We start from the raw sequence: 19,017 nt of genomic DNA on the forward strand, positions 1-19,017 counted from the left end.
AGATTCTAAAGGACGTCGGTTATAGGTTGCCAGGTTGGGGACCACAGGCCATGGAATGGATCGTACATGAGATTCTAAAGGACGTCGGTTATAGGTTGCCAGGTTGGGGACCACAGGCCATGGAATGGATCGCACATGAGATTCTAAAGGACGTTGGTATAGGTTGCCAGGTTGGGGACCACAGGCCATGGAATGGATCGCACATGAGATTCTAAAGGACGTTGGTATAGGTTGCCAGGTTGGGGACCACAGGCCATGCAGGCGGTGACAGTAATGCTTGTTAATAATAATGGGCCCACATTATTAGCAGATTGTAGTTCAAACACAATGTCAAAGCTGTCCCTCTGTCACATGGAGTGCATTTAACGCATGGCTCCCAGGCAGCGCTGCGTTGTGTACAGTACTGTACCACAGAGTCGTCATGGTACAGTAAACGTACAGTACAGTACACATCTGTGGCACACGAAGTTCTTCCCATGCTAATTCTAGCAGCGTCTACAGATAACAATGTTGATAACAGGGACGCAAACCTGACGGTTTCCCAGATGGTCTGACGTGCTCTCAGGGTGAACGAGGGTCTTGGCCTGGGGGTATAACTAGTTTGAACTGTGTGACAGACAGACAGACAGACAGACAGACAGACAGAGGGTCTTGGTCTAGGGGTATAACTAGAGAGGTTGAACGGTGTGACGGACTAGACTAGACTAGACTGACTGATCGACCATGGTGCTGCTACAGGGACTGGCTTCAGTGCTGCTTCTGGTGGCATACGGTGGGTAAGCAGGCCTCCGTTTATCCACTGACATGGTAGGCTACTGAGAAAGTAACGTGCCATGCAGTGTTGTTTGTTTTTGTCGGAAAAATGTTCATCGACTACCTTTTTCTCACTGGCGGATTAAACTAAATGGAAACTAAATGATGACTTAAAACTAGGACTAAATATACTAAAATGTTAGGAAGGGACAAGAGATAAGGTATATAAGTCATCTTACACTTGGGTTGCATGCTGAAAATAGCAGAATCTATAGCCGATCTACAAGCTCACAACGCGTCGCGCTGCGACACGTTGTGAGCTTGTAGATCGGTTATTTTCAGCAAGTGTAAAATCAGTCATTACGACGGCCCGCCAAATTAACATTTTGTCAACAAAATCAACTGTAGAATTAGTCAACTGAAATCTTATGATATTTAGTCGACTAAAACTACACCTACAACACTAAAACATTTCAAGTGACTAAAACATGACTATATATATAACTAAACTAAGTTTAATTCCAAGGAGGATGACTAATGTAAAATAGAACAACACTGGTGCTATACGATACATCAACATGTACAGTAATGTGTGCATACTGCATACTAAGCTAATTTGATACCGTAATACTTTCTGTTATTTGTAATTATTTGCTTTTTACAATTTTACAAATTTTACAATTTATTACGTTGCACTTGCCGTATAGCTGCTTGCCCTATAGCCTTGACAACCTTGCGGGTGTATTACTAATAAAAAGGCCAACAATAACATAATGTAATTTAGATAACATGTTATGTTTAAGACAGATTAATCATTAATATTATTGATCTGGAATTCTATAGTGCTGTAGTTTCATTGTACAGATATTCTACTGTTAGAAGGATGTTAGGTTCTATAAGGTTTATGCCTTTGATGTATTGCCCTGTGTTGTTGAAAATTGTACATTATGTTGCTGTTACTAGTCGATGACTATATTTCTATGCCTTTGATGTATTGCCTTATGTTGCTGTTACAATGTTGAGGATCTGAAACCTTGAATCAAACCTAATTAATGGCACTAACATAATTATTGTTTGAGAATTTCTGAGATGGTAACTGTGTACTGGGGCGACTGTGGCTCAGGAGGTAGAGCAGGTCGAATCCTGGCTCCTCCTGTCTACATGCATGTCAAAGTGTCCTTGGGCAATTTACCATTTACAATTTAGACATTTAGCAGAAGCTCTTAATCCAGAGCGACTTACATTAAGCAAGAACAAAAAAGCATGGGGAATACATCACATAAAAACATTTATCATGAAACATGCGTAAGCTAAGAAAGTAACAGTGGAATATCTATATAATGAAACTATATATATAAACTAAATCAGTGTATGAATGTGTGTGTGTGTGTGTGTGTGTGTGTGTGTGTGTGAACGTAATGCACAATCTATGTAAAGCGCCTTGGATAAAGGCGCTATATAAATGCACCATTTAGCATTTATTTACCATTCATGCAGAAGTGTCATTCCAACACTTCGGGCTCTCCTGTACTTTTTCTGCATTTTCTCTGGAAATACTTCCTACTATGTTCTTTTCACTTTTTTGCCTCTAAATCTTCTCTTTTGTTACTGAAAACAAGTGTCACTTCTTTTCATCGTAAAGAGGAATCCTCCCAGCATTTTCACAACAACACCATTAGGCTTTGCAGATGCCCTGTAAGCACGCTTTCTCACTGAAATGTTTTGACAATGTACTAAGACACCCACCGTCTTACCATAATGGCATGGCATGTGAGGTTTTAAAATGGCACACATCGAGGAGTAGACATACAGTATACTATACAGTATAGAATGTACAGTGCGTGAGGTGAAGGGTCATGCATTCAAACTGTAACTGCCATTTTTCCAGTTTCCAGTCTCCTTTTCAGTTACTTCACAGGTATGGGAGTGATCCTACGCAGTACACACACAGAAAATTGCAACAGATAGATGTCCAGTCTTTGATCCAGTTTGAGTGTTATTTATTTATCAGAAGTTAAAGTGAGCAGTTGAAATCATGGACATGAACATACCAGTGATGTTATTAGTAGATGTTTGTCTCTGTTCTGCTGGTGCTACTGGTAAGAACGGTTTGCTCCCTGGTTCCCTGTGTCTAGTTCCTCCTCAGTGCCCCTGTGTCACCTTATAAGTGGTCACCTTCTAGAAGCTGTGTTTCTCAAGCCCGCCACCAGGTGGTAAAAAAGAATACTGGTAATAATAATAATAATACAAATAATGCCTCTCTTCTAATGGCTCCTACACAAACTGTGCCGTCATGTGTTTTTTCTCTCCTGCAGCGTGTGGGTGTGGCAGCCCGGCGTTTGAGCCCGACGCCAGCAGGGTGGTGAACGGACAGGATGCCCGACCTCACAGCTGGCCTTGGCAGGTACCGTCTGTAGACTAGACGCACTCTCACCATCCATGTTCTCATGTCTGTTTGTGTCCCCAACTCGTCCAGTTACCATGGTAACGGAGGGGGGGGCGGCGGTGGGTCAGGGGTAGTAGAGTGGCCGGATGGTAACCGCAAGGTTGCCAGTTCGAACCTTGTGGTGCTCCCCCAGAGTTAGTGTCAAAGTGTCCTTGAGCAAAACACTCTGAACCCCTGATTGCTCCTGATGTGCTGGTTGGTGCCTTGCATGGTTTCCGCTGCCATCGGTGTGTGAATGTGTGTGTGAATGTAATGCACAATCTATGTAAAGGTGTGTGAATGTGTGTGTGTGAATGGGTGAATGTGATGCACAATCTATGTAAAGGTGTGTGAATGTGTGTGTGAATGTAATGCACAATCTATGTAAAGGTGTATTAATGTGTGTGAATGTGTGTGTGAATGTAATGCACAATCTATGTAAAGGTGTGTGTGTGAATGTGTGTGTGTGAATGTAATGCACAATCTATGTAAAGGTGTATTAATGTGTGTGAATGTGTGTGTGAATGTAATGCACAATCTATGTAAATGTGTATGTGAATGTAATGCACAATCTACTGTATGTAAAGCGTCTTGGATAAATGCACCATCTAACGGAAGCTTGTTGGTTTAATCCCCCTTTAGATTTCTCTGCAGGTGAAGCACGGCAGTCGCTACCACCACACGTGTGGAGGGACTCTGATCGCCCCCCGCTGGGTTCTGACGGCCGGACACTGCATCTGGTGAGTCCCCTTAAGACCCTCTGGGTTCTGACGGCCGGACACTGCATCTGGTGAGTCCCCTTAAGACCCTCTGATCGCCCCCCGCTGGGTTCTGACGGCCGGACACTGCATCTGGTGAGTCCAGTTTAGACCCTCTGGGTTCTGACGGCCGGACACTGCATCTGGTGAGTCCAGTTTAGACCCTCTGGGTTCTGACGGCCGGACACTGCATCTGGTGAGTCCAGTTTAGACCCTCTGGGTTCTGACGGCCGGACACTGCATCTGGTGAGTCCAGTTTAGACCCTCTGGGTTCTGACGGCCGGACACTGCATCTGGTGAGTCCAGTTTAGACCCTCTGGGTTCTGACAGCTGGACACTGCATCTGGTGAGTCCAGTTTAGACCCTCTGACCGCTCCTCGCTGGGTTCTGACGGCTGGACACTGCATCTGGTGAGTCCAGTTTAGACCCTCTGGGTTCTGACGGCCGGACACTGCATCTGGTGAGTCCAGTTTAGACCCTCTGGGTTCTGACGGCCGGACACTGCATCTGGTGAGTCCAGTTTAGACCCTCTGGGTTCTGACGGCCGGACACTGCATCTGGTGAGTCCAGTTTAGACCCTCTGGGTTCTGACGGCCGGACACTGCATCTGGTGAGTCCCCTTAAGACCCTCTGGGTTCTGACGGCCGGACACTGCATCTGGTGAGTCCCCTTTATACCCTCTGGGTTCTGACGGCCGGACACTGCATCTGGTGAGTCCAGTTTAGACCCTCTGGGTTCTGACGGCCGGACACTGCATCTGGTGAGTCCAGTTTAGACCCTCTGGGTTCTGACGGCCGGACACTGCATCTGGTGAGTCCCCTTAAGACCCTCTGGGTTCTGACGGCCGGACACTGCATCTGGTGAGTCCCCTTTATACCCTCTGGGTTCTGACGGCCGGACACTGCATCTGGTGAGTCCAGTTTAGACCCTCTGGGTTCTGACGGCCGGACACTGCATCTGGTGAGTCCAGTTTAGACCCTCTGGGTTCTGACGGCCGGACACTGCATCTGGTGAGTCCAGTTTAGACCCTCTGGGTTCTGACGGCCGGACACTGCATCTGGTGAGTCCCCTTAAGACCCTCTGGGTTCTGACGGCCGGACACTGCATCTGGTGAGTCCCCTTTATACCCTCTGGGTTCTGACGGCCGGACACTGCATCTGGTGAGTCCAGTTTAGACCCTCTGGGTTCTGACGGCCGGACACTGCATCTGGTGAGTCCAGTTTAGACCCTCTGGGTTCTGACGGCCGGACACTGCATCTGGTGAGTCCAGTTTAGACCCTCTGGGTTCTGACGGCCGGACACTGCATCTGGTGAGTCAGGTTCAGGTTCAGGTTCATTTATTTGTTTGTCCCCCGTGGGGCGATTTGGTTTACAGCAAGGCATAACGCAGGCAGGTAACACAAAACACAAAAACAAGGCACATAGAACGTTAAAACAGGATGGCAGTTCAAGCCAAGGTATCAGTGTAACATTATAATTCATATAACTTTTCCAGAAACAGTTGTATATAAATAATTGATACGAGTGAGTCAGATGACAAATTACCTCCTCCTATATCGGCATTTAGAGCCTGGATAGCTACAGGCACAAAGGAGAACTTATACCTGTATACATGTCCCATTTAGACCTGAGGACGATTCTACAAATGTCTTCTAAATCCTGACAGTTTTCTGGAAAAACCTCATGTCATCTCCATGTCAGTGGTTCTCACAGGGTTAAAACCTCATGTCGTCTCCATGTCAGTGGTTCTCACAGGGTTAAAACCTCATGTCGTCTCCATGTCAGTGGTTCTCAAACATATTCATGTCAACGACCCACAGAAATATGTACAACTTAATTGGCTGAAAATATGTTGTTCCAGGGCCAGCGCTGTTGTCATGTCATGTCAGCTGGAGAGCTCTGAACTGTCTTTACTTTTTCAGACACTATATTAGAAATCTTTCTGTCTCTCTGTGACCTTGCTACTGTATAAGCACAGCTAGTGTGCACACTCTTATACGTAATGGTAAACTGCTTTAACCCATGTTGGGGACGGGAACCCCTTTTGGTGTTATAGCATCATGTTATATGCTTTAGCTATTGAAAAATAGCAGATCTACAAGCTCATAGCGCGCCACCGAGTGGCGCGCTACGAGCTTGTAGGTCTGCTATTTTTTGAAAAATCAAAGAACGACTGACATAGAAAACATAGCTTTTTCAGCTGTCAGGATTTAGAAGAACATTTTTAGAATCTGATCTCAGGTCAGAATGAAAACTGTCAGGATGTATAGAAGAACATTTTTAGAATCTGATCTCAGGTCAGAATGAAAACTGTCAGGATGTAGAAGAACATTTTTTTAATCTGATCTCAGGTCAGAATGGGTTAATTAAAGGTCTACTTTATCTCATCACACCTCAAGGTTGCCAGTCCCTGCATTAAAAACAGGCTCACAGTCAGAGTGCATGCTATTTAGTTCATAGACACCCCTGTTCCGAACACCATTATTAAACCATTATTATTATTAGTATATTTGATTAGCTGCAGCTGTGGTGATGACATCATGGTGATATATGAGGTCATCCTTATACAGACTGTCAAAGGTGTCACAAGCCACAGCACATGCATTGGGCTGTACGTGTGCTCGTAAATTTGCGACAGAAAATTGGCTTTTTGTATCGAAATAAAGCCAGCTTTCCTGTCATTAGCAGAAAGAGGGTAGTTGAGGCAGTGTTCCTGTCTGTCTTGGATTATGGGGACATGATCTATAGACAGCATCCACTCCAAATAACTAAATAAGTTAAATAACTCAATAACTCTGTTTATCACTCATCGATATGATGTATAGTACGGGTGATAGCTATACAGTACTCACCATTGTATCTTATCCACACTTTTCGTGGGCTGTGTGTGCGCTCCAGTTCCTGTCGATTTGATCCAATGAAAGCCAATGAAACTGGTCAGATGACCAATGATATCCAATGAAATCAGCAGGAACTGGAGCACACACACAGCCCAGGAAAAGTGTGGATAGAACACGGTTGGATGGCCCACCCTGACAGAGAGACTAGAACTGCATCGGCACCTGTTCTTGTATAAAGCCATGCTTGGAGAAATTGTCCTAAATACATCTTTTCTGAAATGGGACTCTGAGCCCCTATACCACACCCGTCACCCGGTCAAGTAATTTCCCCAAATCCAAGGTACCAAAAGTTAACTCTGAACTTGGTACTGTAGATCTGCTTTTAGCTTCTGTGGCCCTAATAATACATGGAATAACCTGCAAACAACATTAAAATGTATTAACCCATTTAGACCTGAGATCAGATTCTAAAAATGTCTTCTACATCCTGACAGTTTTCCGCAGTCCTCTGGTCCGACCTCCCGTTTGTCCGACCTCCCATTGGTCATTATCCCTATCTCTAACCCTAACCTAAACCTAACCGCAAGCACGGGAGCAGTGCATGTTCGGACAAACGGGACTTCGGATCCATGGGCAGTTCCCCTTACATTAAGCAAGAACAAAAAAGCATGGGAATACATCACATAAAAAGCAAAGATATGAACGTCTAAACCTGTTGTTCCCTCAGGCCTGGAGACGTGTATCGCATCGTGTTGGGAGAGATATGAACACTAAAGCTGTTGTTCCCTCAGGCCTGGAGACGTGTATCGCATCGTGTTGGGAGAGATATGAACACTAAAGCTGTTGTTCCCTCAGGCCTGGAGACGTGTATCGCATCGTGTTGGGAGAGATATGAACACTAAAGCTGTTGTTCCCTCAGGCCTGGAGACGTGTATCGCATCGTGTTGGGAGAGATATGAACACTAAACCTGTTGTTCCCTCAGGCCTGCAGACGTGTATCGCATCGTGTTGGGAGAGATATGAACACTAAAGCTGTTGTTCCCTCAGGCCTGGAGACGTGTATCGCATCGTGTTGGGAGAGATATGAACACTAAAGCTGTTGTTCCCTCAGGCCTGGAGACGTGTATCGCATCGTGTTGGGAGAGATATGAACACTAAAGCTGTTGTTCCCTCAGGCCTGGAGACGTGTATCGCATCGTGTTGGGAGAGATATGAACACTAAAGCTGTTGTTCCCTCAGGCCTGCAGACGTGTATCGCATCGTGTTGGGAGAGATATGAACACTAAAGCTGTTGTTCCCTCAGGCCTGGAGACGTGTATCGCATCGTGTTGGGAGAGATATGAACACTAAACCTGTTGTTCCCTCAGGCCTGCAGACGTGTATCGCATCGTGTTGGGAGAGATATGAACACTAAAGCTGTTGTTCCCTCAGGCCTGGAGACGTGTATCGCATCGTGTTGGGAGAGATATGAACACTAAAGCTGTTGTTCCCTCAGGCCTGCAGACGTGTATCGCATCGTGTTGGGAGAGATATGAACACTAAAGCTGTTGTTCCCTCAGGCCTGCAGACGTGTATCGCATCGTGTTGGGAGAGATATGAACACTAAAGCTGTTGTTCCCTCAGGCCTGGAGACGTGTATCGCATCGTGTTGGGAGAGATATGAACACTAAACCTGTTGTTCCCTCAGGCCTGCAGACGTGTATCGCATCGTGTTGGGAGAGATATGAACACTAAAGCTGTTGTTCCCTCAGGCCTGGAGACGTGTATCGCATCGTGTTGGGAGAGATATGAACACTAAAGCTGTTGTTCCCTCAGGCCTGCAGACGTGTATCGCATCGTGTTGGGAGAGATATGAACACTAACCCTAACCCTAGATATGAACACTAAACCCGTTGTTCCCTCAGGCCTGGAGACGTGTATCGCATAGTGTTGGGAGAGAGATGAACACTAAAACCTGTTGTTCCCTCAGGCCTGCAGACGTGTATCGCATCGTGCTGGGAGAGATATGAACACTAAAACCTGTTGTTCCCTCAGGCCTGGAGACGTGTATCGCATCGTGCTGGGAGAACACAGCCTGAGCCAGCAGGAGGGAACGGAGCAGACCAGGGAGGTTCTGAGGAGACTCGTCCACCCCGAATGGGACATCGACCGTGTCAACCAAGGGTGGGTGTTGATTGTCTTCGTCTTTGTCTTCTCCTCCACGTGCGATACTGACGACCAACTACGTAGTTGTATCGCTTATATCACCTAGATCAGGGGTGGGTAACTGGCGGCCCCGGGGGCCACATGCGGCCCACACCTTCACTTAATGCGGCCCTCAGGTTAATGTCAGAATACTGATATAGTATTGATTTCAGCTGTTTACAATTCCAAACCCGCTTTAGTTACTTCATGACTAAATGACTATAGTATTAAAAGTTTATTGTCTTTTTATGTCCAATGTATAGTTATGTTAACAGTTCATAAAGTTAACATAACTATAACTAAATGCATTTTAAATTTAAAAAAAGGTAACTTTTCAGGATTCCAATTTAAAAATAGCAAAAAAAATATTCTGGTTTTCCATTCAAATATAGTTCCATTCAAATATAGAAAATAGCCGATCTACAAGCTCAATTGCGACGCGTTTTGAGCTTGTAGATCAGCTATTTTTGCTACTACAGTAATAGTACAGAACTGTGGCCCTCTGGAGTGAGTGTGGAAATATATTGGCCCTCTCTATCGTCAAAGTTGCCCACCTCCTAGAGATGCTGTCTTAATTGTGATAGCTAATAGAAATGATTAGGATTAGGAGATTTATAAACAATAGCAGTATCGCTGAAGCAATGCTAAGACTTCAGGGCAGTCCTTCATGTTAAGATCGGCAGTGTAAGGTTTATCAGTGGATGTTTTCTCCACTGTTTCTGTCCCCTACGTTGAAGTCAGATCTCCACTAGATGCGTTAGTATAGAGCGTCGCAGTCCCTCCCCCTTTCAGAACAACGAACGGCCCAGGAAATAAATCCCAATGCATTTTTCTCCATATAGGCTTTTCTTAAAGTATGTATTTAAAGACGGTTACGCCGCGGACAAAGACAACTCGGATCGTGACAAAATCATGACAATGAACACAATGTTTTGGGGGCCGATCAAATAATTTATAAGAAGAAAAACAAAACAAATAGTGTTGTGTCTCCTGCCTTTATTTTCTTCTTTCTAATGATTTGATCGGCCCCCAAAACATTGTGGTCATTGTCATGATTTGTCACGATCCGAGTTGGCTTTGTCCGCGGCGTAACCGTCTTTAAATAAATACTTTCTGAAAAGCCTATGGGCAAAATGCATTAAAATGCATCAAAATGCAATTAATTTCCTGGGCCTCTCGTCGTTCTGAAAGGGGGAGGGACTGCGATGCTCTATAGACGGAGTCTCTGATCGATAATCAGGTGATATCGTTGTGATCAATCATCTCCACCCAGCAACGACCTGGCGCTGCTGAAACTGGACAAGGCTCCCGTCATGACGGACAGCGTGGGCGTGGCCTGTCTCCCAGAGGCAGACGAGATGCTGGCCCACGGGGCGGACTGCTACATCTCTGGATGGGGCAACCTCTACAGTATGTACAGTATGTATGTTCCCATAGTGGGGAAGATGCTGGCCCACGGGGCCATAGAAAGGCTAGGGTAGGTACAGTACCCTCACAGAAAACATGCAGTAATCCTGGTCTCTAAACTGCCTCCCCCTGGCCAGCCGGGGCGCCTGATGGAGGGGAAAGGAACTGGTTGGAATAACGTGTTCCTTCCACGCGCTACGTCCAACCAGGGAAACTCCCCCCTGTCAGGTGTAAAGGAGCAACTTGGACACTCGGGCATGAAGGAAGCATGAGTTCAAGTCCGTTGCTCTCCCCATGTCCCCCATATATGGGGACTAGGTTGCTCTCCCCTTGTCCCCCATATATGGGGACTAGGTTGGTCTCCCCTTGTCCCCCATATATGGGGACTAGGTTGGTCTCCCCTTGTCCCCCATATATGGGGACTAGGTTGCTCTCCCCTTGTCCCCCATATATGGGGACTAGGTTGGCGGAGGGTGTGTAGAGCCCAGGATCACATTAGATGATTGACACAGGGGTGAAAAATGGGTTACAAAATCGTGGAATAAAAGTTATAAAAAAAAAGAAAGGCTATGCCAGTCCGCATACTTATATACTTTTATATGACGTTAAATAAATAAAAATGCAGATAAGCGTCCTGAATCATCGCCACGTTGACAACGTTTGTAATAAACCAACCCGTTTGTAAATCCGTGAATATTTGAGCGAGTTATGACTGTTTCTGTTTGAGCTGCCATAGAACATTTATGTATACTGTAGCCCCTCAGCAAGATGGCCGCCGGGTGAACTACGTCAGAGACTCCGCCTTGAGGCCATCTAGAGTAGAGTAGAGTAGAGTTTATTTATTTTGGTCATTATAACAAATCAATACAGTGCCTGCTTTTTTTTTGGCAAAATAAACATTGACCAAAAAGGTGTAGGCTGAAGCCTAAGCTTATAGTGCCTACCCTTCTAACAGATAAATGGCTTTCATCGGTAAAATAAGCAAACAGAAAAAAACAAGAAAACAAAACAAAAACAAACAAACATAACATAAAACAAAAACAAAGACAGACAGGACTATACAGTTAACAGGAACAAGACAACAAAGAACAAAAACAACAAAACAAAACACAAAACGAGAAAACAAAACATATCATATCAATGTTCTATATGTATATCTAGAACATGTATCTAGCCTTTATACATGTCTATATGCATGGGACAGACAGCTACGTCTCTGTGGCTGCTTTGGGGGCAACCTCTACAGTAATACAGTGTCCTTGTTCCCATTCCGTCACTCAGCCCGGCACGGTTACAGTTATGTGACAGATGTCACCGTTATGTAACGTGATGTTCATTTAGCGTTGGGCTAATACGAGCAGCTAGTCATGGCACTTAATTGGCTCTAATCACTGTGAATTAGTCTCTAAACTATGAGTCACAATGTCATTTACTCTTCATGTCTAACTTTTCTACACACGACAGTCCAAAGGTCCACAGAAGAGTATTGTACGATGCCATGCTAATAAGTGTTGATTGATCAGTATTCATTGTTAAAAAAATATTTTTTATCCCACGATTTTGTAACCCATTTTTCACCCCTATGTCAATCATCTAATGTGATCCTGGGCTCTACACACCCTCCACCAACCTAGTCCCCATATATGGGGGACAAGGGGAGACCAACCTAGTCCCCATATATGGGGGACAAGGGGAGACCAACCTAGTCCCCATATATGGGGGACAAGGGGAGAGCAACGGACTTGAACTCATGCTTCCTTCATGCCTGAGTGTCCAAGTTGCTCCTTTACACCTGACAGGGGGGAGTTTCCCTGGTTGGACGTATAGCGCGTGGAAGGAACACGTTATTCCAACCAGTTCCTTTCCCCTCCATCAGTATTCATTGTTGATCAGGGTTGATTTGAGTTGTGTGTTCACACACTGTATGTGGCCCCTTTTTAGGCCCGAGGTCGAAATAAATAAAAAGTCTTCTGAAAGAATATATATATATATATATATATATATATATATATATATATATATATATATTCAAAGATTTGTGCCACATTTTCACGATTTTTTCAAAAATAGCAGACGTACAAGCTCATAGCGCGCCACTCGGTGGCGCGCTACGAGCTTGTAGATCTGCTATTTTTCAATAGCTATAAATAATGCTTAGTTAAAACACCAAAGCGGTGTTCCCGTCCGTTCAGAATGGGCTATACTATTGAACCAGTTCAGAGCGGTTTCCACTGGAAATGAATTGGTTCAGAACACTAAAAGTTGGTTCTGATACCGGAACCCAAAACATTTAGACCGGTTCCGTTGAAAGCGCCACGGTTCTTAGTCAAGCCAGTCTGGTATCAGAGGCCTTCAGTCTATGGACTTATGTAAACACTATACCGTAGTATTTTAGATAAGACTTGTTTTTAGAGATAAGACTTTCTCTGAGTTAAACCCAGGATGTCTGTCCCTCCCTTCTCTACAACATCCTGGCCAACGTACGCTCCAATCGTCCTATACCTATAGACTCTTCTCCCTCCTGGCTTCCAAGCTGTGGAATGACCTCTGACCTTTTGACTTCAGCTCCCCCAGAGTTAGTGTCAAAGTGTCCTTGAGCAAGGCACTGAACCTCCTGATTGCTCCCGATGTGCTGGTTGGTGCCTTGCATGGTTTCCTCCGCCATCGGTGTATGAATATACTGTATAAGACGCGCAAACGCGGGAAGCGAACGCAGCTCGTACATATTTGGGGTTTTTTTAAGATTTATTTTTAAGTTATTATTTTTTTAAGTTATGTTATTTTTAAGTTAAGTTAGCCATAACCATATAAGGAGTCCCCAAAGCAGCTATACGTCCAAATATGGAGTGTGTTGCATCAATCACAAACAAATCACTCAGCTCCATATATGGGCACAAAGGGGGGACACACGGACACACACACAGACAGCCAGACAGACAGACATGATCTGCTAGGTCTCATAGTAAGTGCTCACTGCGTTAGCAATCACTGCGTTCGCAACTACAGTATGTTTCATGTTCATCTTCTCTGATCTTGCAACTGCAAACAAAAAGCTACTGTAAAGTAAGAAAAATATCAGTGACATTTGACACACGCTTTGTTACATAAAAATAACTCCCATTGTCCTCTTCTCTTCTCCGTGCTCCCCATGCTGCAGTGGGTGGGCCCATGCCCGACGTCCTAAATAACTCCCATTGTCCTCTTCTCTTCTCCGTGCTCCCCATGCTGCAGTGGGTGGGCCCATGCCCGACGTCCTAAATAACTCCCATTGTCCTCTTCTCTTCTCCGTGCTCCCCATGCTGCAGTGGGTGGGCCCATGCCTGACGTGCTCCAGCAGGCCCTGCTTCCCGTGGTGGAGCACAGCGTGTGCAGCCGCAGCGACTGGTGGGGCATCAACGTGAAGAGCAACATGATCTGTGCGGGAGGAGAAGACCTGTCTGGCTGCCACGTACGTAGAGTAACCGTTACACTGTACCTCACAGGAGGAGAAGACCTGTCTGGCTGCCACGTACGTACCCGTTACACTGTACCTCACAGGAGGAGACCACCTGTCTGGCTGCCACGTACGTAGCCTTGTCGAGCCATGGAGGCGATGTAGGGTTCAGTGTCTTCTTGCCCAAGGACACTTTGACATAATGGCCAGGAGGAGGAGGAGGAGCCGGGATTCGAACCGCCGACCCACAGAGATCATTAGACGACCTGCTCTATACCTCCTGAGCCACAGACGCCCTATAAAGCACAGTTTAAAAAACAGTTGCAGACACAGATTTAAATTGACCGTATGTGTTATGGGAGAACAGATTTGATGACAATAGTATCATCTCACGGCATCTCTTGTGTCTGTCTGTCTGTCTGTCTGTGTCTGTCCACATGTCTGTGCGTGTCTCAGGGGGACTCGGGGGGTCCTCTGAGCTGTAGGGGACGGGACGGCCGGTGGTACGTCCAGGGGGTGACCAGCTTCGTGTCCAGCCGTCAGTGCAACGAAGTGAAGAAGCCCACCGTGTTCACTCGCAACTCCGCCTTCAGCGCCTGGCTCAGCCACGTAAGACCACCTGACCTGACCTGTTCACAGTAGTTATAGAGCGCGTGTGTGTGTGTGTGTGTGTGTGTGTGTGTGTGTGTGTGTGTGTGTGTGTGTGTGTGTGTGTGTGTGTGTGTGTGTGTGTGTGTGTGCACACGCGCGGGTGCGTGCGTGCGTGCGCGTGTGTGTGCACGTCTCATTAATAATGACTGAATACCGGCCGGGGAAATCCCCCCCCCCCCGTCAGGTGAAAAGAAGCAGCTTGGACTCCTCATGCATAGAAGGAGGCATGAGGTCAGTCCGCTGCCCCCCCAGGTTGGCAGAGGAAGTGTAGCGCCCAGGATTACTTAGATAATTGGCACTGGGTGAAAAGAAAAACTGGGTTACAAAATCGTGGGATAAAAATGTAAGAATAAAATAATGACTGAATACCGTTTGTTTCCTGTCATTTCATCTCCTCAGACGATGCTCCACTCATAAGGATCTACTGGGTCTCCATTCCTAAAAGAATCTACTGGATGTCTGCAGATGGTTTATTATACAGTCTGTCACAATAAACATTATTATTATTAATCGTGTCTGCTCTCACAGCGTGTGTGTGTGTGTGTGTATGTGTGTACATCTTTGATTGATTGATTGATTGATTGAAGTATTTATTAACATGCCTAACCCTAAACATATTCCTAACCTTATTCTCAGTAAAACAAAATAAAGAACACAAGAACCGTACTTGCAGACATTAAAGCTTTGGTTATTTTAGGCCTGGGGTCCTTCTTTCTTCCTTCTTTCAGAGCTTGTAATCTGTCTCCATCTGCTGGTGGACAGAGGGACTGCATGGTTGTTGTTGTCGTCAACCTCCCAGCAGAGACAGTGTAGGAAGTTGGGAACTCATTAAGACCCCTTTACACTAAAACAGAGCCGATCTATAAGCCCACCGCGCATGGCATCCCCAACGCGCCGTGGGCTTGCACGTCGGCTATGACTTTAGCCACTATTATTATTATTATTATGACTCCCCATAATGCTCACAGCCAAAGCCTGAAATGACAGTCATCACAGACAATAACAACACTGTACTGTACCTCTGTCTGTACTCTAGTCTGTGTGTCAGAGCTTCTCTCATGCTGACCTGGAAGACTCTGTGGGCTGTATTTTGCGTGTCTTAAGTACCAGGTCTTATTCCCTAACTTGAGTAAACTAAAGACCTGGAGGCGTGATGATCAATGCCATTTGGCTATTCTGAGTGGCCAAAGAGCATTGATCACGCCTCCAGGTCTTTAGTTTACTCAAGTTAGGGAATAAGACCTGGTACTTAAGACACGCAAAATACAGCCCACTGTGTGTCAGAACAATAACAACAACAATAATAATAATGCATTTTATTTATATTGCACTTTTCATTCACAAGGAATCCCTACAGTGCTACATGGTTAAAAACATATAATCTATCATAGAAGGTTAAAAACAGGGTTAAAAAAAAAAAAAAAAAAACAGTGCAAAGCGACAGTTCAACACAAAAAGGCCTTTCCGAAACCAGGAGGGTTTTCAGGCCTGTTTTAAAGCATTCCACAGAGCTTCTCTCATGCTGAACTGGAAGACATTGAAGTATTATTGAGGCTGTATAGCATATTATGTCAAACTCAAAGCCCGGGGGCAAAATCAGGCCCGTGAATGAATTATCTTTGGCCCGCGGGATGATATTTAAAGAACTGGCCCTCGGGTATATTGCACGGACCACCATAATACTACAAGTCCCACAATGCACAAAAAAATAAAACCCACACTGCACTGCAGTGCACTGCCAAACAGGCCTACATCTGGCTCTGGTCCAATCGGTTGTTGGGCTACATTTCATTGATTGTATGAAACACTTTGTGATTCATAAATTAATAACTTTTAAACTGAATGTGAGCCAATGTGGATAATCCGGGGGAATCTTTTGGACTGGTGCAACCACTCCTATAGACAGCTATGCGTGTCCCTGGGTCTGTCCCTGTGTCCCTGGGTCTGTCCCTGTGTCCCTGGGTCTGTCCCCGTGTCCCTGGGTCTGTCTGTCCGAGCGCGAAGATATCGTCATAGCGTTTGTTCACCACCAAGTTCTGATGCTTCTTTTGTACAGTTCTACTGAATGCGTGTGACGATGATGACGATGGCATTATTAGCCTGATGTCAGTGCTAAACATCTCCGATATGCCCATATATGGAGCTCTAGGTGAAAGCCTTCGTAGCAGCCACCCCCGTGTAACCAAGACTCTCACTTCCATTCATAGAATCTGATCTGGGAGAGCTGCTCGTTGGTCATTTAGTCTCCACACATATCCGACTAGGACGTTGGGCTCTATGATATCTGACACGTTGGGCTCTATGACATCTGATACGTTGGGCTCTATGACATCTGACACGTTGGGCTCTATGACATCTGACACGTTGGGCTCTATGACATCTGACACGTTGGGCTCTATGACATCTGACACGTTGGGCTCTATGACATCTGACACGTTGGGCTCTATGACATCTGATACGTTGGGCTCTATGACATCTGACACGTTGGGCTCTATGACATCTGACACGTTGGGCTCTATGACATCTGACACGTTGGGCTCTATGACATCTGATACGTTGGGCTCTATGACATCTGACACGTTGGGCTCTATGACATCTGATACGTTGGGCTCTATGACATCTGACACGTTGGGCTCTATGACATCTGACACGTTGGGCTCTATGACATCTGATACGTTGGGCTCTATGACATCTGACACGTTGGGCTCTATGACATCTGACACGTTGGGCTCTATGACATCTGACACGTTGGGCTCTATGACATCTGACACGTTGGGCTCTATGACATCTGACACGTTGGGCTCTATGACATCTGACACGTTGGGCTCTATGACATCTGACACGTTGGGCTCTATGACATCTGATACGTTGGGCTCTATGACATCTGACACGTTGGGCTCTATGACATCTGATACGTCTAGAACGACAATCCCTACATTTGTTCCGGGCTGACTTATTAGTGCCGACATCAGATCGATGTGGTAGAATCCATATACGGACAGATCTGATTGGCTCAGTCATTGTGACAAAGCATAGTGGGGTAATATATAGCAGGGCTCTGCTGAAGGTTCTGAGCAGAAGGTTAAGCATCCTGGTTTAACTTCTAATGGGACACCACTGCAGGGTTCTGACCTATAGGCAACCAGCACAAGAGCTTTGAGCTATTTTATATATTCCATGCTTTTACACAGCAGGATTTGACCAATAGGATACCACTGACCAATAGGATACCATTGACCAATAGGACTTATCTATCCTAGTGAGTAATGTTACGCTGGGCGGAGCGTCTGAGAGGACCAGAGACAGCCAATCAAAGAGCTGTGACAGTGAGACACTGTGTGTACTGCTTTGGAGGTGAGAAGAAGATTGATGTGAACGTCTTCAACACAAAGTCTTTGATCTGGAGGAAGTTGACCCCAGAGACCCGTGGAACAGGAGAACGCCACCATGAGGTTCCTTCCAGGCTCCGGGGCCACACAGCTGTGCTGATTGAAGACACTGTCTACCTCTGGGGAGGTAAACCTTACTGCAATGTTCTTTATGCATTTGATGTCGACGCCCACACATGGTTCAAACCACAGGTTTCTGGGACCGTTCCAAAGGGGAGGAGGTACCACTCAGCCTGTGTTTTGGGGAAGGTCATGTTTATTCATGGAGGATGGTTCGGGACTGGATGGAATAATGACATGTACAAGTTGGACACCACCACAATGGTCTGGACTTTAATTAACACCAGAGGAACTCCACCTCCTGTTACAGGATGTCACTCTGCTACCATCATCGGGACAAAGATGTTTGTATTTGGAGGCTGGTGGGGTCAGACCTACAACACCATCAGAGTGTTTGACACAGAGACAAACCTCTGGCTGGACACACCTTCTACACAGCTTCTACCAGGAGGACGCATTCAACATTCAGCCTTTACATACAATGGAGAGCTGTACATATGTGGTGGTCACTGGGGTAACCAGGACTTAAATGATCTGTGGAAATTCAACCCAGAGACCTTCTCCTGGAAGAAGGTTGAGCCCAAGGGGAAACGTCCACGTAGGTTGAATAGGATGTGCTGTTGCATGGTGGGAGATCGTGTCATCCTCTTTGGAGGAAACGCACCTGGTGACCTGTATGTCTTAGACCTCAGTCCTAGCCTCAAGATATTATGTAAGCTAGCGGTTATTCAGTACGGTCTGGAGCAGTCTGGACTCCCACACAACATCAGGTGGGAACTGGCAGCCATGACTATTATAGCAAACAGCTGCTGATTGAACAAGCAAACAAATAATACTATAAAATGAAGAATAAAAAGTATAAATAACAGCGACACATGGAACCAATAAAAGAAGGAAATTAAAACAGCAAGCAGTACAAAGACAGGGTGCCTGATTACAGTGTAGGTTTTCCCTTTTCTTTTTTTGACTATGTCACTTCAGGGATACATTTCATGACCTTCCAGTAAACCAGGTGTTTTCAACTGATTTTGACCCAGGGACCACCGCTGTGACTAAGAGCATCCTGGGGACCACCACTGTGACTAAGAGCAACCTGGGGACCACCACTGTGACTAAG

General features: G+C 45.7%; 2 protein-coding genes across 2 annotated transcripts; both read left to right on the top strand.

Annotated features, from left to right (window-relative positions):
- Nucleotides 1-1,842: 1,842 nt before the first annotated feature.
- On the top strand, nucleotides 1,843-16,633 carry LOC308319544 (proproteinase E-like; the record flags this gene model as incomplete). The annotated part of the gene is made up of 8 exons (XM_080769649.1): nucleotides 1,843-1,879; nucleotides 3,069-3,157; nucleotides 3,821-3,918; nucleotides 8,811-8,939; nucleotides 10,234-10,370; nucleotides 13,673-13,815; nucleotides 14,257-14,409; nucleotides 16,601-16,633. 8 exons carry the CDS (start codon nucleotides 1,843-1,845, stop codon nucleotides 16,631-16,633), a joined length of 819 nt encoding a protein of 272 aa, XP_080625775.1.
- Nucleotides 16,634-17,717: 1,084 nt separating this feature from the next.
- Nucleotides 17,718-18,713, top strand: LOC308319545 (kelch domain-containing protein 3-like; the record flags this gene model as incomplete). The annotated part of the gene is made up of 1 exon (XM_080769650.1): nucleotides 17,718-18,713. One exon carries the CDS (start codon nucleotides 17,718-17,720, stop codon nucleotides 18,711-18,713), a length of 996 nt encoding a protein of 331 aa, XP_080625776.1.
- Nucleotides 18,714-19,017: the final 304 nt, after the last annotated feature.

Source organism: Protomyctophum bolini (assembly GCF_963924005.1).
Source record: "Protomyctophum bolini genome assembly, chromosome: 8".
NCBI classification, from domain to species: Eukaryota; Metazoa; Chordata; class Actinopteri; order Myctophiformes; family Myctophidae; genus Protomyctophum; species Protomyctophum bolini.